General features: G+C 39.1%; 6 protein-coding genes across 10 annotated transcripts; 3 read left to right on the forward strand and 3 right to left on the reverse strand.

Annotated features, from left to right (window-relative positions):
• Positions 1 to 1418: 1418 nt before the first annotated feature.
• LOC124199677 (cleavage and polyadenylation specificity factor 73-like) lies at positions 1419 to 4528 on the forward strand. The gene is made up of 15 exons (XM_046595594.1): positions 1419 to 1553; positions 1629 to 1692; positions 1775 to 1872; positions 1941 to 2064; positions 2127 to 2399; positions 2466 to 2616; positions 2682 to 2770; positions 2837 to 2923; positions 2995 to 3124; positions 3194 to 3522; positions 3587 to 3695; positions 3762 to 3958; positions 4020 to 4145; positions 4203 to 4325; positions 4381 to 4528. The coding sequence occupies exons 1-15, from the start codon at positions 1486 to 1488 to the stop codon at positions 4480 to 4482; spliced, it is 2070 nt and encodes a 689-aa protein (XP_046451550.1). The 5' UTR covers positions 1419 to 1485; the 3' UTR covers positions 4483 to 4528.
• LOC124199683 (3-ketoacyl-CoA thiolase, mitochondrial-like) lies at positions 4470 to 6453 on the reverse strand. The gene is made up of 9 exons (XM_046595602.1): positions 6323 to 6453; positions 6003 to 6271; positions 5892 to 5941; positions 5657 to 5824; positions 5472 to 5592; positions 5304 to 5404; positions 5103 to 5237; positions 4776 to 5047; positions 4470 to 4716 (listed from the first exon to the last, which is right to left on the reverse strand). Exons 2-9 carry the CDS (start codon positions 6268 to 6270, stop codon positions 4632 to 4634), a joined length of 1200 nt encoding a protein of 399 aa, XP_046451558.1. The 5' UTR covers position 6271; positions 6323 to 6453; the 3' UTR covers positions 4470 to 4631.
• Positions 6449 to 8565, forward strand: LOC124199684 (28S ribosomal protein S9, mitochondrial-like). Its single transcript, XM_046595603.1, has 10 exons — positions 6449 to 6764; positions 6829 to 6985; positions 7040 to 7143; positions 7225 to 7398; positions 7465 to 7550; positions 7658 to 7733; positions 7796 to 7921; positions 7983 to 8138; positions 8204 to 8366; positions 8427 to 8565. Exons 1-10 carry the CDS (start codon positions 6714 to 6716, stop codon positions 8516 to 8518), a joined length of 1185 nt encoding a protein of 394 aa, XP_046451559.1. The 5' UTR covers positions 6449 to 6713; the 3' UTR covers positions 8519 to 8565.
• LOC124199685 (alpha-(1,3)-fucosyltransferase C-like) lies at positions 8548 to 10940 on the reverse strand. Of its 3 annotated transcripts, none has more exons than XM_046595604.1 (10): positions 10804 to 10940; positions 10650 to 10728; positions 10307 to 10503; positions 10098 to 10232; positions 9858 to 10030; positions 9645 to 9782; positions 9309 to 9580; positions 9161 to 9232; positions 8990 to 9103; positions 8548 to 8927 (listed from the first exon to the last, which is right to left on the reverse strand). In XM_046595604.1, exons 3-10 carry the CDS (start codon positions 10313 to 10315, stop codon positions 8677 to 8679), a joined length of 1164 nt encoding a protein of 387 aa, XP_046451560.1. In that variant the 5' UTR covers positions 10316 to 10503; positions 10650 to 10728; positions 10804 to 10940; the 3' UTR covers positions 8548 to 8676. The 3 variants fall into 3 exon arrangements, with proteins under 3 accessions (XP_046451560.1, XP_046451561.1, XP_046451562.1); XM_046595605.1 differs by having other exon boundaries at positions 10650 to 10740; positions 10804 to 10934; XM_046595606.1 differs by lacking the exon at positions 10650 to 10728 and having other exon boundaries at positions 10804 to 10934.
• A 296-nt stretch (positions 10941 to 11236) lies between these two features.
• Positions 11237 to 20831, forward strand: LOC124199682 (glycogen synthase kinase-3 beta-like). Of its 3 annotated transcripts, none has more exons than XR_006876928.1 (8): positions 11237 to 11879; positions 11968 to 12158; positions 12233 to 12316; positions 12402 to 12750; positions 12831 to 13024; positions 14474 to 14660; positions 14774 to 17627; positions 17707 to 20831. XR_006876928.1 is itself a non-coding variant. In XM_046595601.1 (7 exons), the coding sequence occupies exons 1-7, from the start codon at positions 11819 to 11821 to the stop codon at positions 15025 to 15027; spliced, it is 1320 nt and encodes a 439-aa protein (XP_046451557.1). In that variant the 5' UTR covers positions 11237 to 11818; the 3' UTR covers positions 15028 to 20831. The 3 variants fall into 3 exon arrangements, 1 of the variants encoding a protein (XP_046451557.1); XR_006876927.1 differs by having other exon boundaries at positions 14774 to 17137; positions 17201 to 20831; XM_046595601.1 differs by having other exon boundaries at positions 14774 to 20831.
• Positions 17739 to 21006, reverse strand: LOC124199678 (beta-galactosidase-1-like protein 2). The gene is made up of 14 exons (XM_046595595.1): positions 20897 to 21006; positions 20599 to 20831; positions 20357 to 20542; positions 20144 to 20288; positions 19772 to 20038; positions 19666 to 19711; positions 19462 to 19608; positions 19209 to 19399; positions 18894 to 19141; positions 18752 to 18829; positions 18561 to 18692; positions 18250 to 18490; positions 18083 to 18146; positions 17739 to 17865 (listed from the first exon to the last, which is right to left on the reverse strand). The coding sequence occupies exons 1-14, from the start codon at positions 20918 to 20920 to the stop codon at positions 17846 to 17848; spliced, it is 2022 nt and encodes a 673-aa protein (XP_046451551.1). The 5' UTR covers positions 20921 to 21006; the 3' UTR covers positions 17739 to 17845.
• Positions 21007 to 21387: the final 381 nt, after the last annotated feature.

The following is a 21387-nucleotide window of genomic DNA, read 5'->3' on the forward strand; positions in this document are numbered from 1 at the left end:
GAGAGATGACGTATGCGTGCTATACTGTATTATTCACTTTCAATGCTGTTGACAGTTTTGTTCACTTTTTCAAAGATTTGAAATTTCCTCGAAATTTCCAATCGATTTCGAACGTTCTTTTTGATAAAAACTTTTTTTTAACTTTTAATTTCCGGATGAGCGGATGATAGTGATCTCGTGTAGAAGGACAGGTGTGTTCACATCTATACGCCGCCATGACAACCGACTGACAGTCTTCTGGCACGAGGCATCTCCGGACGGACGGACGGCCGCGTTAAAGGCAGGTGAATTCGTAATAGTGGGAAACGGAACAGGTTCCTTCTTCTCCTTGTATATACGTCTATCCAATAGAGCAGCAAGTTTATTTATATACACGTTTATTCTGTCCGGAGGGATGTGCGCCAAGGTTCGATAAAGACGGCGATGACTCTCTCAAATCGGCCAGACAAATGTTATGCAATTAGAATCAGCCGAGAAATCCGCTCGCGGAGCCTGCGGTGCGATTGCTTGCTTGCACGCAACCGTGTGTCTGTGTGCAGGTGTGGGTGTGTGTGTGCGTTTGCACTAAGAAATTATGAAGACGCTTTGATATTTAATAGGAAAAAACTACCCACACTCGACACAGCTCCCACGTTCAATTGTTTTCCGTATCAGCGAATAATGTGCTGTCACGTAGGAAATGCGTTTCAATGTCTTGTTTTTTCGCTGGATATTTTTCGCCAAAATTTATTGTCAACTGCAGGGAGACAAACGTGAACTTTATAGCTTACACACACACATGTATATGTATACCTGGCCCACATATACCGTGCTCGATGCACTGGAGGTTCATAATCGTGATTCATGAAACAATCATGTTACATGCATCCTAGTAAAACTTCATGGAAACTCGGCCCAACCTATAGCTACACCGTGTGTGTGTACGAGCTTGACGAGTTACTGCAGAAAGACCAAATGGTGAAGTTGATATAATCAAAAGTTATAAAAGGAGAATCTTCTTGACATTTCACGAACGAACAGTTTGCCGGTCGCTTTTTGGGTCTACATTTTTACCTCATCTGGGATCGCTGCTTCTTTTAGACTCCGCCACTCTTGGCAGAGACTTGAAACCATCTCGTGTGTAGCTTTCGGTGCAGGTGCTTCATTCCCACGCATAATCATCGGTTATTTATGCCACCATTTCTCAAATCGAGTAGAGTTTCACGAATTTTAAAACCCGTGGACAAAAAAGTCGAGATTGAATAGTAAAAACGCCGTCAGTCCGTTAATATCTTAAATCATCGACCCCGAAAAAATATATCAAATTCTAAATGCCATAAAACTTCACGGCGTAGATTGCATAATTAATAAATGTATACTACGTAATATTTTTATGATTTTATCAAAGTAAAAAAGGCGAAAGCGGATGTGATGTGTCAACTCGCGGAGTGGACATAAAAGTTTACCTGGCAACAGCTTGTAGACCCAAGAAAAACAAAAGACAAAATGGCTAAACGTAAAAATGACGTACAGGTCCCGGCCGAAGAAAGTGATTTATTGGTTATTAGGCCATTGTAAATATAATGTCAATTGACTTTTAATTTGTATTTGGAAAATTCACGGGTGTTTTTTATTACATTACTTTTCAGGGGAGCCGGACAAGAAGTTGGTCGATCATGTATCATGCTCGAATTCAAGGGCAAGAAAATCATGGTAAACAAACGTGTTTTTGTTGTACAGAGTTGAATCGCCATTGAATGTGGGCATTTCATTGATTATGTTTTTCATTTTCTAGCTGGATTGTGGAATTCATCCAGGTTTATCGGGAATGGATGCACTGCCTTTCGTTGATTTGATTGAAGCAGATCAAATTGACTTGTTACTCATTTCACAGTGAGTTTTGGTTTTGTTTTCTTAAGTTTTATTGTCAATAGCTAATGTACAATTGTATTTTTCAATAGTTTCCATTTGGATCACTGTGGGGCACTTCCATGGTTTTTACAGAAAACAACATTCAAGGGACGGTGCTTCATGACACATGCCACAAAAGCAATTTACCGTTGGCTGCTCTCTGATTATATTAAAGTAAGAAAAAAAGGCATTTGAGTTTTAGTCGATGCAGTGCTCACAAGTAATATTTCCAACAGGTCAGCAACATTTCCACAGATCAAATGCTCTACACAGAGGCAGATCTGGAGGCATCCATGGAAAAGATTGAAGTTATCAACTTTCACGAAGAGAAGGATGTTGGTGGAGTTCGTTTCTGGGCTTACAACGCAGGCCATGTTCTGGGCGCCGCTATGTTCATGATTGAAATTGCCGGCGTGAAAGTGCTTTACACTGGGGACTTTTCCCGACAGGAAGACAGACATTTGATGGCCGCTGAGATTCCTACTGTTCGACCCGATATCCTAATCACCGTGAGTTAAGCTTGAAGTATTTCAAGGCGAAATATGTCCATGTGATAATCTGTTTTATTCTCGAAGGAATCCACTTACGGAACTCACATCCACGAGAAGCGCGAAGATCGAGAAAGCCGTTTCACAGGTCTGATCCACGAAATTGTCAATAGAGGTGGCAGATGTCTGATCCCGGTCTTTGCACTGGGTCGAGCACAAGAATTGCTTCTCATTCTAGGTATTAGGTATTAGAAGTAATTTTTTGCATAAGAAAACTTCCAATCAGTTTTAATTGGCTTTTAGATGAATATTGGAGCCTGCATCCCGAACTTCACGAGATTCCCATCTACTATGCCTCGTCGCTTGCACAAAAGTGTATGGCCGTGTACCAGGTACTAATCAAATTCAAAATCTCGCAGCGATCGCATCAAACTTTAATTGGTTCTCTATTCTTGCAGACTTATATCAATGCCATGAACGACAAAATTCGGCGGCAGATTGCCATCAATAATCCTTTCATCTTCAAGCACATCTCTAGTCTCAAGGTACAATAATATTTGAAATAACCTGTTATAAAATGGTCCTTTATTCAACGCAATGTATTGTCATTCCCCAGGGTATCGATCAGTTCGAAGACGTTGGCCCTTGTGTAATTATGGCCTCTCCCGGTATGATGCAGAGTGGTCTATCTCGCGAACTCTTCGAAGCTTGGTGCACAGATCCTAAAAACGGTTGCATCATCGCAGGTCAGTGGAAAGAAATGTTTTAATTTTTATATAATTAGTTGTTCACGTTTATTTTTGTTGTCGTAAAAGGGTACTGTGTTGAAGGAACATTGGCAAAACATGTTTTGTCAGAACCGGAAGATATTACCAGCATGGCTGGCCAGAAGCTACCAATGAAGCTTTCAGTTGACTACATTTCATTCTCCGCTCACACTGACTACCAACAGACCAGTGAATTTATTCGTTTGCTGAAGCCACCTCATGTCGTTTTGGTTCACGGCGAGGCCAACGAGATGAACCGACTCAAAGCGGCGCTCATCCGAGAGTATGAACATGATCCAGACACTCAAATCCGTATATACAATCCACGTAACACTGCGGCAGTAGAACTCCATTTCAAGGGCGAAAAAACGGCCAAAGTAATTTAAAAAATCGTAAAAGCGATTCACCCAATGAATTTTATTCTAACGCCTTGTTGTCTAGGTGATGGGATCTCTGGCGTTTGAAAAACCAGTCGAAGGCCAAATCATTTCTGGTGTCTTGGTCAAACGAAACTTCAAATACCAAATTGTGGCGCCGTCGGATATTTCGAGTACCAACAATTTTTATTCAAGTCTTAATTTCTATAACTTTAGTACCCAATTTTTTTGAATTGCAGAATACACAGACATGACTGTAAGCAGCGTAACTCAAAGGATGGGTATCCACTACAGCGGGAATCTGCAAACGTTACAAGCTGTCCTGTCTCACGTTTCGCCTGACGTCGAAGTTATCGAGAGCGACAAAGGACTAAAAACATTTCGCCTTTTCTCTGCCATTGATGTCATTGTTGATAAAACTCTGGTTACATTAGAAGTACGCATCTTAATGATTTGTGAAGACCACTTCTTTAATGTTTAATATTTGATTTGTTTAGTGGGCGGCTGATTCTGTGAACGACATGTTCGCTGACGCAGTGCTTTCAGCTATCTTAAAGTGCGAATCTCTTCAAGGTTCGAGGACGATTGTGCTACCCACGACTGTTGATCATGCCCGCTTCAAGGTACTAAATTTTATTTGTTTGAGAATAATATCGGTCTAAACGTGTGAATTTATATAGGAATGCTTGATAGAAATGCTTCAAGATATGTTTGGAGATGATGCGGTTCCAAAAATGTTCAAAGGAGATAAATTCATTGTTACCGTTGACGGAAAAAGAGCCAATATAGATCTCACAGCATTGGTAACGTCTAAAATTACCGTTTTCTTATAAAAATCTAAATTCTTTTTTATTAAAGGAGGTGGAATGTCCTGAAGATGTTGGATTTCAACAAGTGGTTCAAACGGCTGTACTTAAATTATATCAATCTTTGGCACCAAAAGCAGAAAAAGTAAAATAACTTGTATTGATATTTAATAATGGAAGAATAAACAACTGCTAAAGTATTTTTATAATCCATCCATATATTTTTTGCATTGTTACTGGATTGTGATTTCTTAAAAATCAAAGTCTTCGCACTAATATTGCCCCGCACGAAGTAACAACCGATTAATTCATGCCCTCAAGAAGAAGAGCTACTCCTTGACCACCACCAATACAAGCCGATCCGATAGCATATTTCAGTTTGCGACGTCTAATGATAAAAGTAAAATAATTAGCATATGGTTCAACGCATCAAAGAAAATTAATTACCCCAATTCGTGAACCAAATGCGCGGTAATGCGCGAGCCGGAAGCTCCAAGAGGATGACCAAGAGCGATGGCACCACCATTGACGTTAAGGACTTCAGGATCCAAATCAAGTTCACGTTGGCAAGCAATAGTCTGAGCCGCGAAGGCTTCGTTGATTTCAACTGCACCAATATCCTTCAGCTGCAAATTAGCTTTAGCCAATACTTTACGAATGGCAGGTGCTGGTCCGATTCCCATGATAGTGGGTTCAACACCAGCAATACCATAACCAACCTACAAATAAAACAATTAATGATGTATTCATTAAAAGTGTAAAGATTTTGTATACCAAACGAGCCAATGGCGTCAGATTATGAAGTTTGCATGCTTCTTCGCTGGCCAATATGATGGCTCCAGCACCATCACAAATGCCTGATGCTGTACCAGCAGTAACAGTTCCATTTTTCTTGAAGACGGGAGGCAGCTAGTTTAAGTATCAGAAATTAGATATAGAAACATTGGAATCATATCTTTTATGGAGTTGTAGTACCTTGGCCAACATTTCCATGGTAGTTTGCACGCGCGGATGTTCATCAGTGTCAAAAGAAACAGGTTTCTTTTTAATTTCCAAAGATACAGGAGCCAATTCAGCTGTAAAATAAAAAAAAAAGATAAAATTATCTATGTATACATTCTGAGATATGCAAATTTTAATTACCTTTGAAATTTCCATTTTCATGAGCAGCTTTCCAATTCAACTGAGATCTGAGAGCAAACTTGTCAACCTCTTCTCGTGTGATGTTATATTTCTCAGCTAAATTCTCAGCAGTAATTCCCATCTAAAAATAATTGCAACAATAAAAAACTGATAAGAAACAAACAAACAAAAGGAAATATAATTACAGGGGTCTTGCAATGGAAGTCAGTTAGGGCAGCCCACATCATGTCTTCCAACTTAATATCAACTCCAAGTTTGGTTCCAAAGCGAATACCTCTAACAGCGTAGGGAGCTTGGCTCATGGAATCTGAACCACCAGCCAAAACAATTTGAGAATCTCCCATCAAAATATCCTGTAATACCAAATGCAATTGAATGAAATTTCCTGTCATTTTTATGGTGTGGAATTATTTGTGTTACATGTGCGCCATTAATAACTGACTGGAAACCAGAGCCACACAGACGGTTGACTAGAAATAATTTTTGTCTGGTTAATAATGTGTAAATGCTATTAAAATATGTTGATTTTACCTGTCAATGCTGGGGTAGGAATAGGAATGCCACATCGAAGTGAAACATGCCTAGAAATGTAGGGTGCATCCACTGAAGAGCAACTCAAGACATTTCCAATAATAACGGAATCTACAAGCTCTGGATTGACTTTGGCGGCAGAGAGTGCAGCCTTGGCAGCAATTTCTTGCAAATCAACGCAAGTCTTGCCGGCCAATTTTCCTCCAAAAGTACCGAACGGAGTTCTCTTGGCACCGACGATGAAGATTCCGCGTGTTAATGAAGCCATTCTGAACGAAAATTAGGTTGAGAACGGAAGATAGCAGATTAAACGTAGATACCTTATTAAGGGTTGACCGACTATGAAAGCAGAGTATTCGATTCTACTTTGATAACGTCTTTTACGTCTATATACAATGAGTAAGACGTATATGGTATGGTAAACGAGTACGAGATATCGTAGCAGACTAGCGTTGACCTAGTTGGCATAAAGTTGTAAGTTGTAACTTGTAAGTTGTAATTCGTAATTTTTAAATTTCACGAAACAGAAAAATTCATACACAAAACTGAAATTTAAAAATTCCAATTCCAAATCCAAACTAACCTCCAAAAATTACATTTGTTTAAAATAAATGGTTGTTGTCTGACAACCGTCTCTCCTAAATGAAGGCGGGGCTTGTGCAAACCAGTCGATATTTTTTACTTTAGAAACAATCCAGAGACAAGATACACATGGCTGCTCTAAGGGAAGTGTTGATTTTCAACTCCAAGTGCTTTCGGGGGGTATATATTTCCATTATATGATTTATTACAAATTCTACGAAATTATTAATGTTGTATAATTTAGGTTAGATCTTATTTTTGTTCTTCTCCCGCTTTTCAATATTCATCTCTTAGTCCCAACAATGCAAGTTCAAATGTTCAGAAATTGGATTTTGAGGAGAGCGATACGAAGCGGATGAGCAAAGCAATGAAATCATACATGGAGCGTGCAAAAATTCATGGTAAACATTTAAATTATTGCTTAATAGAATTTTGTTTATCTCTGAATTTGTTAGATAATTTCATCAAGGAGCAATTACACCAGTATAATATTGGGAAACGACATTTGGCAAACATGATGGGAAAAGACCCTGAATTCTTCACTCAGCATGATGTTAATGTAATATCATTACTCAAAATATCTTTTGAAATTTGTAATAAAAAAAAACTTTGCTATAACTTTTGTTTCATCTACATTTAGGAGGCTATCAGGTATTTGTTTCCATCTGGGCTGTACGACCCACGAGCAAGACCAATGATGAAACATCCTGACGAAATTTACCCCAAACGGAAAGCAGCAGAATTTGATATGAATGGCAGACCTTTTCACAGCTTATTCTACACATCAAAACCAAACTATTACAACCTTCTGCATGTAACATACCCTTTAGATCATTAACCTGTGTGAAACTGATATGATTTGTTTTCTCCCATTCACCAGGATTTAGCAGTCAAATTCAAGCAGCTTGATAACCATGAAGATAAAATGATATATAGAGGAATTCAAGATCAGCAGTCGAGTGAATTGTAAGTGAAATTATCTTACAAACTTTTTGACCTTACTAATATTTGGTATCATATCAAATGCTGATTAAAGGTAATTCTTTCAATTCAATGTCCTTCTTAATATATAGGTTTCTCTTTGGAACTGACTGGGTATCAAAGGAAAGTCTTGAGAGTGTTCTTCTTGAGAGTTTAACCGATTCACAGGTAAGGCATATTTTATGAGAAATACTTACGCCTGAAAGTTTATTCATTTATTCTTGGTATAGTATTCTAACTTGATTAAAACGATGGAACGCTTCGCTCAACACCGGTATGCCGTTAGGGAAAAAAACTTCATTATGCAATTTCGACATCAACTAGCTGCGCAAACTGAAATTCAAAAAATCCCTGAGGTAAGATAAACTGTGAGTAAGCTGTATTATTTTGTAAATAAACAATGATTTCCTGTTGCAGTTGATGCGTGATGAATCAAATCGTCCGTTTACTACGTTCAGTGCTCGGCGGAAGAGATCGAACGCTACTGTGAAGGTAATTGGCGAGGGTACCGGACTTATAAGTATTAACGGAGAAGACATTCTTTACTTTAAACGAAAGCAAGATAAAGAGCAGGTGATAATTCTTATTTCCCTCATATGGTTCTCACCAAAATAATTAAATGACATTTTTATTTTAAGATAATTTTCCCGCTAGAATTCTGCAACATGTTAGGAAAAGTTGATGTCGTGGCCACTTGCGAAGGCGTTGGAATGTCGGGAAGAGTGGGCTCCATCCGACTTGCAATAGCCATGTGTCTGAGGTGTTTCGTGGACGCAGAGACCATAGAACGCATGCGTTTAGGTAAGACGAGAACTATTGCCTGTTTGCAAAATTTACTTAATTTCATACTTTTATGAGTAGCTGGATTACTTTCATATGATCCACGCGAACGTGAAAGGAAAAAGCCTGGACAACCTGGTGCCCGTGAAAAATTCACTTGGAAAAAACGATAGTCAGCATTTAAATCTTACACATGAGTAAATACAAATTAATTCAATTATTTCTACATTTTCACCGGTTATAAACATGAAGTAGAACTAAGTCACAATTTTTTAACATAGGGAATTCGGGTATTTGATACAGATTTTGATCGAATAATTAATTGCTTACTTTAAATAGCTAGCTTCTGTATACTTGTACGATCTTTTTCACACTGGCCTTTTTCGAACCACCAGGAATGAATATTTGAATAGGAATGCGAAGGTAATGAATCATTATTCAGCATGCTACACAGTGTGCACCAGCCTTGATTAGTGCGCGGTAACAAGGAAAGACCAGGAGGCGTTTTACGCCAATCAAAATAGTGCAAGTATGCACTATCGTTACGGGCTAGGAATTTGAGGTATTTAACAAAATGGTGAACTGTTGAGAAAATGCGTAAGTTTCAGTATTAATTTTTAAACTGAAATGAAAAAAAAACTTACCCGATGAGAAATCACGAACATCAATGTAAGAGTTCTTGGGCGCCAAGGCATGATAATTTGCGCCACCATAAACAACTGGTACGACATTGAATAGGAGGGCGTTGTAAAATTTTTCTGAAACACAGCAGTAAATCATAGCAAATTTAAAACATTTCTCATGTTTAGTAGTACCTGTTACATAGTCTTTGCATATTGAGTTTTCGAAAGCAAGGTAGAATTTGTAATCTCTTTCCAACATCTTATCTGAAATTTAATCAATAAAAAATTAGACGAAAATTAGGATCAGAAAATGTGTTAGAATAATCGAAGCTATATTTACAGCATTCAATGTGATCTGAATGTGAACATGTTAAATTTCCACAAGTTCCGTATACGTCTACTTCGACGTATTTTTGAAGTTCTAAAACATATTTTTCACGCCCGCTTGTCGTAAAGCAGTTTGAAACAAACCAGGCTAGCAACTTTTTCTTCCGACGTACATTATGCTTTAGTTTATTGCGATTAAATGTTGTGTTCCATATTTGTAATTCAAGAGCAGACCCTGGAGTTGTTTCTACAACAGGATAGGGTGTATAGATATCAGAATCCATTCTGTAAAAATGACATTTTAAATAATTAATTATTCATAGGGAGGTTTCAAATATTTTATCTTCACCTAAAAGTCATTGTCCAATTGAAAACATTACTGAGATCATACAAAATATTTGGAGTGTGTAAGGGAGATTCCTGAAGATAAAAAATCCATCGTTGGCGAACGGAACGACGAGGGGGCATATCATTCAAGTCCAAGTCTCTTAATTTTGATTTATGTTTGTTTGATATTTAATAGTTGAATGATTTGGAATAAAACTAATTCATTATTCCTTACCGTATATGGAAAATTATGGCATCACTTACATCAAGGAAATTTCGGTTATTTGTTGAACAACAGGCAAACACTGTGCACTGTTTAAAGGGCTTAATTCCTAATCCAACATAGAAATCATCTGTTTCAAAAAACTTAGTCCAGAAAAGCACAAGTTGTTTTCCTGAACAATTTTTCTGGTAAAATTTGTTAGTCAGTTTTTTTTAAATGTAGGAGAACCATGTTCGTAATCTAATGGCTTACCTTAATTGTTTCATATTCGCTTAAATCATGGGAATGGAATATGGGTGTGTTAAAAACGAAAAATGTCAAGATCAATATACACAACAAAGTTGCAAATAAAGCTATCCTTTTTTGGCTCACAGTGTTAAATAGATTCTAGAAAGCAAAACAATTATGTAGGTTTGTAGCCACTAGGAAGTAAGACTTTATTTCTAAAATAGATCTCTTACATTCGACATATTTTAAGATTCATTGATGTTTATTGATGCTTTCTCACTCCACACTCATTATGTCTAGTAAATTCATTTCCTTTTTTAAAGCTCTTAAAAAATCGCCTCGTCTTCTGAAAGACAACAGGCGAATTTGACAACTGCTTAGCAGACAAAAAAGACCTTTTTAAAAAAATGCCCCCGAAATTGGGTGTAACCTGTGTAACAAAATCGATGCCGATTGGTCCAAAAAGTGTTTAAACGTTGCATTATGCCATAAAGGAATCAATCAATAAGTAATATTCATGATTTATCAAAACGGATTAATATTAGTCATAATATTGGTTGTAGTAATTTCCATTACGTGACTAAATATACGTAAAATCCAAACGGTGGTCCAAACTCCAAAGCCCAAAGGTCACGGTGGACAACAAATGTGAAATCTAACATTTCATCTAATTATTTCCGGTTCTTTCAGGTACAAGAACCTCGGAGTCACAGAAAAATGAAAAAGTTACCAATTTTCTGTAGTGCATGGTATATCCTGATCCTGTTAGTAACAATCCTCGTTTTTTTTTTTCGTTACGTTTTCCTTCTCAATGCCAAATGGATTCCCACACTCAGTTAAGAAAGTACAATATACTGCGCATTTGCACGAAGAATTCGTGATAAGCATCTTGAAATTCATGATTCATACTTGTTTTCAGTTTTTACGAAAATGAATTGGCAAACGATTCACGTATAAACTCCATGGGTTATCTTTATAAATAAGTTTAATAAGTAATAATGAAATTTTTAGATTTTACAAGCACATCAATTTTACAATACAAGTTAATCAGAATTTAATTGTTGAAAGATTTAAAAAGGGCGCGTGCTTGCAACCACATCTATCGGATGTTAGATACAACATGGATTACGTGAGAAACAACAACAGAGAGGCAACGTTGCCATTTAAGTCGAACGGCCCGCCACCTGGTAGCAAAAGTCGTAAGTTCCGCCATATTGCAAAAGTTGGAAAATCTTAAATGGCGTCGTTCTCCGATGTCCTCAGCCCGAGCTAGTTTTACTAGCCATTGCCAACCATTTTTTCCCGCTGCCCGCAAAAAAACTGTTGTGAACTTCATACAGCGGACTGCGTAGAGTGACTTCTAATCTCCTTCTATTGGTTAGGCAGTTGTTGAAAATTTTGATTCTTTTTTCTCGCTCACCTCCCTATCGAAAGAACGTACAGGCCCAAATGGCGTTAGCCATCAGAATCACTGACGGGATTACAGTGTGAAAAACTAGTCACAAGAACGTTTTTCCACTTACACCCGTCCTTTTTCTACCCTCCCATCAACAAGAGTCTACACTCATCTCTTATATATTGAAACAATATACAAAATTCTTAAAAGAGATTTCTGAATCTTGAGGTTGTGTCGAGTGTCAAGTGTCTTCGACTGTGTCAGGTGTGTCTTCTGTGTGCACTGTGTGCAGACTGTAGTTTACAGCTATGTTCTTGGCGTGAGTCAAATTATCATTACAATTTTAAAAATGAGCGGACGGCCGCGCACCACCTCATTTGCTGACAAGACATCTTTAAATCCTTCATTTGGTATGAGCAGTTTCACTCGTCCATTGTCTTCCATAATTTGTACTCACCTGTCATCATTTTCACTTTCTTCTCCAATGCAATCTTTTAGGTAAAGATGGGAGCAAGGTCACCACAGTGGTGGCAACCCCTGGACAGGGACCTGATAGAGCTCAAGAAGTGGCTTACACAGATGCTAAAGTAATAGGAAATGGCAGTTTTGGTGTTGTCTACCAAGCCAAACTATGTGAGACCGGTGAACTTGTGGCCATCAAAAAAGTTCTTCAAGATAAGCGGTTCAAAGTAAATTACAGATTATGACTATGACTTGTACCTGTGTTCATAACTGATGACTTTGTCTTCTTTGTTCTTTCAAGAATCGCGAGCTGCAGATTATGCGGCGCCTGGAACACTGCAACATCGTCAAGTTGAAATACTTTTTCTATTCCAGCGGAGAAAAGGCAAGTTTTTGTGATGATTAAAGCTATTGTTCTTTTTACCAGTGTCTAACAATATGATCTACTCTCTCTTGTTTTGATACTTCAGAAAGATGAGGTGTTTCTCAATTTGGTTTTGGAGTTTATACCCGAGACCGTTTACAAAGTAGCACGTCACTATAGCAAATCCAAACAGACTATTCCTATAAGTTTTATCAAACTATACATGTATCAACTCTTTCGGAGTCTGGCTTACATTCATTCGTTGGGAATCTGTCACCGGGACATCAAGCCACAGAATCTGTTGCTCGATCCCGAGTCTGGTGTACTGAAGCTCTGCGATTTCGGAAGTGCTAAGCATTTGGTCCAGGGTGAGCCCAATGTCTCTTACATTTGCTCACGTTATTATCGGGCACCCGAACTCATTTTCGGAGCCACCGACTACACCACGAATATAGGTAACAAATAAAATAAAAATAACTTTCGATCTTCACTCAATGAACTGCTTTTAACATGTCGGCATTGTTGTGTTGATCAGATGTTTGGAGCGCTGGGTGCGTTTTGGCTGAGTTGCTTTTGGGCCAGCCAATCTTCCCGGGCGACTCTGGGGTCGACCAGTTGGTGGAGATTATCAAAGTCTTGGGCACACCCACCCGAGAACAGATCCGTGAAATGAATCCAAACTACACCGAGTTCAAGTTTCCTCAGATCAAAGCACACCCATGGCAGAAGGTAAATTTATTTTTAACTACCTTAATTAATCTACATATCTTGGCATTTCTTTTTCTCTATGTCTTTTGCTTGCGATTTTCTTTAAGTGTGTTTCTCCTTTCGCACCGTTTCTCGAAAGTTGTTCACATTTCGCAATCTTAACTGGAATGGGTTACGTTGAAATACCTTTGAAGAAAAGCTCTCTTCCAGTTATGCTATACTTACATATCGTGTTGCTTTTGAGGAAGTTGGTGGAAGTTAGGAAAGGTCCTTGTCCTCCTCGAATATTTTGCCTCGTATTTGTTTCCTTCCTAATGAGTCTCTGCCAGTTTGCCAGTAGAAACTGGAGGGGCAAAAAGAATCTAGCCAACAATTTTTTTCTTTTGTTTTGACAGATCGATGATGATGGCATCGATCCCTCGGTTTTATGTACGTACAAGCAAGTAGTAGGGCAGCGTTTTCTTTGCAATGATAGTCGCAACATTACATTAAAGGGTTTGTTGTTTGGCTTATGCGCAGGCTAGTGAAACTTTGCACATACCACACACCATTGATTTTGTTCATATTGACATCGAGCAATTATCGGCCATTTTCTTCATCCTTTTCTTCTTTTCTATACTTTCGGAGTTTTTGTGTTGTGTTTTTTTATTCTCTTCCAGGGGGATTTGACAGGTTTCCACGATGTGGATTTTTTTTTTGTTACTCAATACTGATGGTAATTCCCTGTGTTCACCTGTTCACGGAGCTTCCTCCTTTTTTTTGTACGATTTCATTTTTCCTTGCACGTGGCAATGAAGACCCTCTTTTTCTGTATGGGGTCTGACCTTTAAATTCGACGTTAAATCAAAATGTTGCTGACGACAATCTTTTTTTTTTCTTTTTGTTTTTGTTTTTTTTTGTTTTTATATTTTTTCTCCCCTTTTATATCGACAGTCGATGCTCGAGAAAATTACTGTGAGTCGGGCTGAAGCTAAACCTGTGGTTAAGTTTCGCGTAAGTAGAATCCTGTCTCTTTCGCCTTAACGCCCCTCCTGTTAAACCCCCCTCCGAGCCTCCCCTGCTGACACGAGTAGGATAGGAAACACACACAAAAAAATAACTATCGATCGCTTGTGTTGTGTGCGTTGGCTGCTAGCCCTCCCTCTCTGCCGACACACACACACAGTCAAATGAGCGAATGCCTGGTGCATGAAGACTAGCGTGTTCACCATACGTGTGTACCATGTTCCATCCGTTTTTTTTTTGTTCCACGATCCATTGGAGAGATCCAGATTTTTATTTCATTTTCATTTTTTTTCTCCAAAAATAAAGGGTTTTCAAACAACGCTAAACACACAGAAAAAAATCTAATCATGAAAATGTACTGCAAAAATTTCTAAAAATTTTTAAATGTCCGGTGTTAATAGACGTGTCGCTGATTTTAGTAATCTCACCAATCGGTTCATAAATTTGAATTTGTGTTTTCGTCAGGTCTTCCGTGCTCGGACGCCATTGGAAGCGATCGATTTAGTCTCGCGTCTCTTGGAATACACCCCCTCGGCGCGCATCTCGCCTTTAGAGGCGTGCGCTCACACCTTTTTCGAAGAACTTAGGGACCCTCATACGAGGTTACCCAACGGGCGAGAATTGCCCGTCCTCTTCAACTTTACTGAACATGGTAACAGCATTAAGAAAAACCTAACGGGTCTTTGAAAACATTTTGTGCGATTTCTAATTATTGTTGTCTTGTTTCTCCTTTTTCGTATTCGCCTACATGGTGATGCATTACAGAACTGAAGATTCAACCGGCCCTGAACGCCGTGCTAATTCCGCCCCACATGCGAGGCGCTAGCGGCCTGATGGGCGTCATGAACGCCACATCTCCCTCTCAAGATTCTTCAGCCACTGGGTCTCCTAATTCGGCTGGTGGAGCGGAAGGATCTTCTGCAGCAGGAGCTTCGGGGGCCGCAGGGGGTCACATTCATTCACCTCCTGATGTCTGCTCTTCGACCGGTGAGACTCTTGGAGCCGTCGGAACTGCATAGAAGAATCGAATCGAATCCACGAAAAAGAAAAAGAAGAAGAAAAAAACTAAAAGACAAGACTTTAACCACCACCCAATCGTCTCCTCCTATATGCATGGCAGAAACAGGAGCTGAACCAAGGAAGAAAGGGGATAACTTTTTTTTTTCTTTTTTTGAATTAAATGGAAGTTTTTAAAAGCTAGAAGTCTTAATTATCGATTGCAACCGCTGCCATGGAAACATTCATTAAGCGTTAAACGAAAAAAACGAAACAAGAGGAAAAAAGGGTGGGTGACGGGAAGAAAAAGAAAAACTCTCCCCCCATTAAGGAATGAAGGACTAGACTCTTTTTTGAAACCTCCCAACAGCAACAGCTAAAGAATTGTAATTTGTAACAAGAAGCAAAACTTAGATTTTCAGGACATAGTCTTTTGTGAGCGCGGGAAATATATTCCTTTTCGGATTCATCGCCGGAGCTACGTCCCAGATAACACGGTCCGGTTACCTTGGTTCAGGTTCTGGATCGCGGACGTCCCTCCCATGGTTTATTTCCCACATCATTTGTTTGTTTTTTTTTTTTCCTTCTCGACTCCCCTTATACCAAATCGACGGATTAGCAGAGGATGTGTAGTTTATTGCGAGTCCCTCTGCAAGCAAAAATGGAAGCAAAAAACAAAAAAAAAAGACAAAAAAGAAAATTTCACGTGTTGTAGATCGTGTCGTCCTTATCCCCCCCCCCCTCTCTCTCTCCCTTCCCAACGACACTCCATCCTCTTTCCCTCCGTTTGTTGTACTGTACAGGAAGAAAACAAAATCACCTGCTCGAAAGCCACCAGGTGGACTGATGCGCGGAAAATTTCTCCGCTTCACCTCGTCCTCCCTCAAGAAAATCTCTCATCACCCCCATTTTAGGAGGAGGGCGGTTTCATAACAACCCTCTCACAACACACACAACAAGCTGCTGTTGCCAATTAATTTGACAAAATATCCCTTTTCGTTCACACTAGCCCCGATTCTTCCTCTTTATTCATTTCGTCGACAGCGTGCTCATACCGTGTGTGCACTACGATGCTGCTCCTTTACATCCCTCCTATCATGGCTCTTAAAAAAAAACGTATATTTCTTCTTTCGAAACGTTCAAAACTCGGAACTTTATAGACACCTTTTTTTCTCTCTCTCTCTCTATCCCGCTGCTGCCCTCCCTCTCTCTCCTCGTCTGGCGTAACTGAGTGAAGCTGTGCTATATGTCTCACGTGTATGTCCCTATCCCTGATTCCCGTTTATTCTCTTTCATTCTGGCTATCTCTCTTTTCCCTTTCTTTCTCTTTCTCTCTCTGATAGGTTTCGTTTCTTATTCATTCACATCCCTCCCCCACAGCGTCATGCCGAGTTAAATTTTTTTTTTTTTTATGATTTTAAAATGCAATTTCAGTTCTGAGTAGGTCAATATTATTACATACAAAAGAAAAACAAAAAATAAAACAATTGTTTCAGTATCAGTTGTATAGCCACTACCTACTTGTGCGTGTGCTGCTGGGGAAAAAAAGACAAAAGAGGTGGGAGGAAAAAATGTTAAAAAATTTAAATTTAAAAGGAAAAAAAAAAAAAAGAGTTTAGGGTCAGGCTTTTCTTCATTCTACCCTTTCTTGTGTTGAATTGATCGACGACGACAAAGTTATAATATGATGATGATTGCACACCCTCTTATTACCCTATTACCCTATATCCTCTTTCTACCGTATAAGGAAAATCCCGTTGACTCTTTTTCTCTCATGTCCTCGCCCTTGTTGACGTTTCCATGTTCTCGAAATGGAGAAATTTTTGCAAAACCTCCCTCTCCCCATTCTGCCCCTTTTCCCGAATATCCCAACCCGTTCTTTCCGCGCTATAGAAAAGTGGCGATTAAAGGAATGCGAGAGACGTGTCTACAACAACAGTTAATTAATTGCATTGGTGTTTATGTCGCATGGCTGTATGATGAATACAAAAGCTTATAAATACACTCGCGTGTACTGCCCGAAAACAAAATGTGAGGCTACTATTTGAGGTCATGGGCTCCATCAATCAAGTGTTTCATAATTATGTATGCAGATGGTGACTTTTAGCCAAGGACAGCGTAATGAATAATGAGGTAACTTTTGGCAATGGATATTTCTTTGGATTTCATAATTTTTTCTTTTCTCAATCGTTGGAGTTAATCTAGGAACAAACAACAAACCAAATGGAAATTGCACGGCGTGCGTCAGCCTTCAAATGGCGAGCTAATATTTGGCACGTATTACGGACATTTGATCGGACCTTGATTAAGATGAAAACATTGTTCAATCTGATAACGTCTTCAAAATTCATAGCAGCGCTTCAACGCAGTCGAGACGAATGGCCACAAGTATTCAGGGACGAGAATCACTGAGACGCATTACGCACCGCAATGCGTCGATCGTGACGTGAATCAAGTCGACGCTCACGCGCAGAATGCGCATACAAGACTGGCTCTATTTTTGTCGTTCGGACACTTGAAAACTAAATCCACTACCTCATTACCGGAATGACTTACCTAAATTTAGATGGTGAACGTGAGGGAAGTCACGGTCCCGGACCGCGGGACGAAACCAAATCTGCAAGTAAAAACAAGTTCACCTGAAAGCTTTCCAGTTGCCACTTTGAATTAGCCTGACATTTATTATTCCGTCATTTATATAGACTGCGACATTATAAGAAGACAATACGCCATCTTTGCAATCAAGGAAAGGAAATTGTATTGGACATTATCTAATTGAAAAATTATGGTTGTAAATTTGAATCGGGTTTAACTTTCATTTCAGGAGCGCAGGATCGAGGATTACGGCTGGATGGGCAGACCTTGGAATTAAGAAGAAAACAGAATGGCGTTATTAACTGGACCTTCGTGATAATGTGAGTATAAATTTTTCAAATTAAGAAACGTGTCGATGAACGCTATGCGCATGTCGCATTGCGTCAATCGTGATGGGAGCATTCACACGCATGAGAGAGACTGGCTTTATTTGATTCATCCAGTCATTTGCAGCAAAAAGTTCATCGTTACCGCATGACTTACCTAAATCTAGCTGGTCGGAGAACGTGATCGTCGTCACGGGCTCGAACAGAGACCATACCAGAATCTGCAAGTAAAAACGGGTTTAGCTGAGATCTTTCCAGTTAGCTGCTTCTTGCCAATCCCGCCGGGTAAAGTAAAAGAATGCAAGAAAAAAAAGAATCACGTACGGTGTTGTCTCCACGATTGAGCAACGGCGCGGGAATGTAAAGAGTTTTCGTTGGACCGATACCCGAATAACGACCGATGTTGAATCCATTGACAAAAACGACCCCTCGATTACCATCGCCCCATCCGACCGTCGTGATGAATGTGTCGGTAGGATCGCCGGAAATGCTCAGAGTAGCTTTAGTTAGTGTGGGGCTGTTGGCAGTTGATGGCGGAGCTGGAGAGTTGTTCCAGTTTGTCAAACTTTGAATGCCAATTTCGTTTAATTATTATTGAATGAAACTTAACGCGAATAACTTCCGTTTTCTTTTACCTTCGAACCCAAGCCGATGTAAATTCTAGTGGGAATATAGTCCATCCGACGACTTCTTCGTTGTCCAATAAAACAGGTCCCTCCGGTAATCCGCGTTTCTGATAGAAATAACTCGGTGGTCCAAAGTTATTCCTAAAAAATTATTTTAAATTTAACTCTTTTAAAATACTTTATATGGATTTGTTGTGTACCTTGCCATATTTTCGACAAGCAAATCTACCACGTAGGTCGCATCACCTTTTTCAGCATTAAAATCAAATGTTCGATTCCTGATAGAATATTTGTACGCACTTCAGAATAATCAGAGTTTTTGTTTTACTTAAGTTAATTTACGGTTGGGGCCAAAAGCCGAAATCATTCAATTGTGCGTCGTTTTTCCAATCAGAAGTTAAACGTTGTTGATCCAACATTAAAACAGCCAAATCTCTAACGTGTCCGATGGTCTGAATGGTGTGACTGCCACCTGTCAAAGTAGCTGAATTTCGATACAAAATGTATCCGTAGCTCTGACCGTTATCGTTATTGATTGGAAGATCTTCCATGGCCAACAAGTTATCCGACTGAATCACCAAGTTGCTTGGCTGGATGTCATGTAGTTTGCAATTAAAATTAGATTTTCAATAAAATTTTGACATTTTTTATTGTTACCAGTTGAAGAAGAAGATCTTCTAGCGTCAGGTGCTCCGTCGTTTGGATTTCAGGATAAGCTGTTTTGACACTTTCGATTGGCAAAGCTGGCATATAGATGTTAGGAACTCTGTTGAACTGAGCAATAAGATCTTTGGCAGCATAATATTTGTCAGTGTAATCGCCTGCTTCGGTCAGTGGTGCATCATAATCTGTAAAAATAAAGTTAAAAATCGTTTTGACTGAAGAACTTTTTAATTTTTAGAATTCGCACCGTAACTACTGATATCCGCTGCGTAAAATGGAAATACCGGAAGCTGATTGGCGCCGTTCATAAACCCGAAACTGGTTCCGCCGATAAACATGTAGAAATTAACTGAACTATTTCTGGTGAAGATGCGTTCCAGAGTGTAGGAAAATTCTGATAGGACAGATGTACATTAGAATTCTGGATTTGTTATAACGTTATTTTGTTTACCTTCTAAAGAGGACCCTCCATGATAGCCTTGTCCCCAGTGATCGAACTATCAGAAGAAAAGAAAAGGTAACTTGACTTTCCTAATCTGCAACTTTAACACATTTACCCATCCGCTCCAGAATTCGGCAACCATGTAGGGTTTATCGGGTTGCAAAATGTCGAGTGCGTCAAATTCAGGATCAGCATTATTTTGGAAGTTAGCTGTTTGAAGTTCTCCGGGAACGGCACCTAAATCTGCGTTCTTAGTGGGTGTGTCAGAAGTGAAAAACATTTCGGTAGCTCCTAGCGCAATCATTTTATCTCTTAAATGGATAAGATACTCCGTGTCACGCGGCTCGTCACGCACACCAAAAGCTCCGTATTCGTTCTCTACCTGATGCGATAACAATATTATTAACAGCCTGAATTGATCTTGACATAATTGGTGATTTTAACATTCGATTTAAAAAAATAATAAATAAATGACAGGTAGTCATACTTGAAAGGCGATAATAGGCCCATCTCCTTTTTGGAATTGCAAATTGACCACTCTCGAAAAAACTTGTGTCAAGTAGTCATCTGCTACTTGGAGGAATCCGGGGTAGGAGGTGCGGACTTTCATTTCGGGATCGCGCAACAGCCAACTGGAAAGCGTCCAGAGACGATTGCCAATCGATTCAATTCACATTATTTGAAATTTATTGATAATTACCTTGGCAACCCACCGAAATCCCATTCACTACAAATGTACGGGCCTGGTCGCAAGATGACGAATAGATCTTCCTCCTGAGCCATTTCAACGAAAGCAGTCACATTTAGAAAGGCAGAAAAATCGTTTTGCCCTTCACTAAAATCATAATCTCCTCGACGAGGTTCGTGCAGATTCCAAGGCATGTATCTTTATGTAGTTTTTGATTAGTATCAGATGTTTTTAGACCAAGAACTTTGTGTTACGTTTCGACTGTGTTGGCTCCAACGGCTCGAAGTTTTCTCAGGCGATCGCGCCATTGCGTCGGATGGATGCGAAAATAATGAACTGCTCCGCTGATGATGTGAAATGGTTTTCCATTCAATAAAAATCCATCTTTACTGGCTGGAATGAGTCCTGATGTTCGGCCGCCTGCCGTGTAGTAATCGTACCACGTAACATCGTTCTGGGCCAGTGCCAGTAACGGTAGAAGGCATACCTTTTAAGTTAAACGATAAAAGTGTAAATCATTAAATTGTAATTACGTTTTTTTTAAAATCTTACAAAAAATCCAGAGAATTTGATCATCTTCGTACTTTGTAGCCGTCTGACCACATACGTTGATATAGCATATGTAGTTGTGTGGTTGTGTCTATTTATCGTATCTCTTATCACGATAAGCAAATGGATAAGATGATGGATGGTACGTTATTATTGATCTTAGACAATCATGTTTTGTTGTATAACACAAAATGTTTAAGGATTTTATGAAGAAAAACGAAATCGCTTGAATAATTACAGTCATGTTCTCTCAAACGAATATTTACGCTCGGATGCACTTAAAACGAAAACGTAGTGAAAGTTGCTATATTACTAAGAGTGACAAAGCTCATCCGAACGCTCAGAACACAGCAGATAATCAATATTTTTGCTTATTACTCAACTGGAAGTCCGTTTTACATTATTTCGTCACATTCTAATTGCGAGACATTTGGAGCCTATATTTGTATAGGGATATGACCGAAAAGTCGGTTTAATTTATTTTGTAATTTAAT

This window comes from Daphnia pulex, chromosome 8 (genome assembly GCF_021134715.1).
Source record: "Daphnia pulex isolate KAP4 chromosome 8, ASM2113471v1".
Taxonomy (NCBI): domain Eukaryota; kingdom Metazoa; phylum Arthropoda; class Branchiopoda; order Diplostraca; family Daphniidae; genus Daphnia; species Daphnia pulex.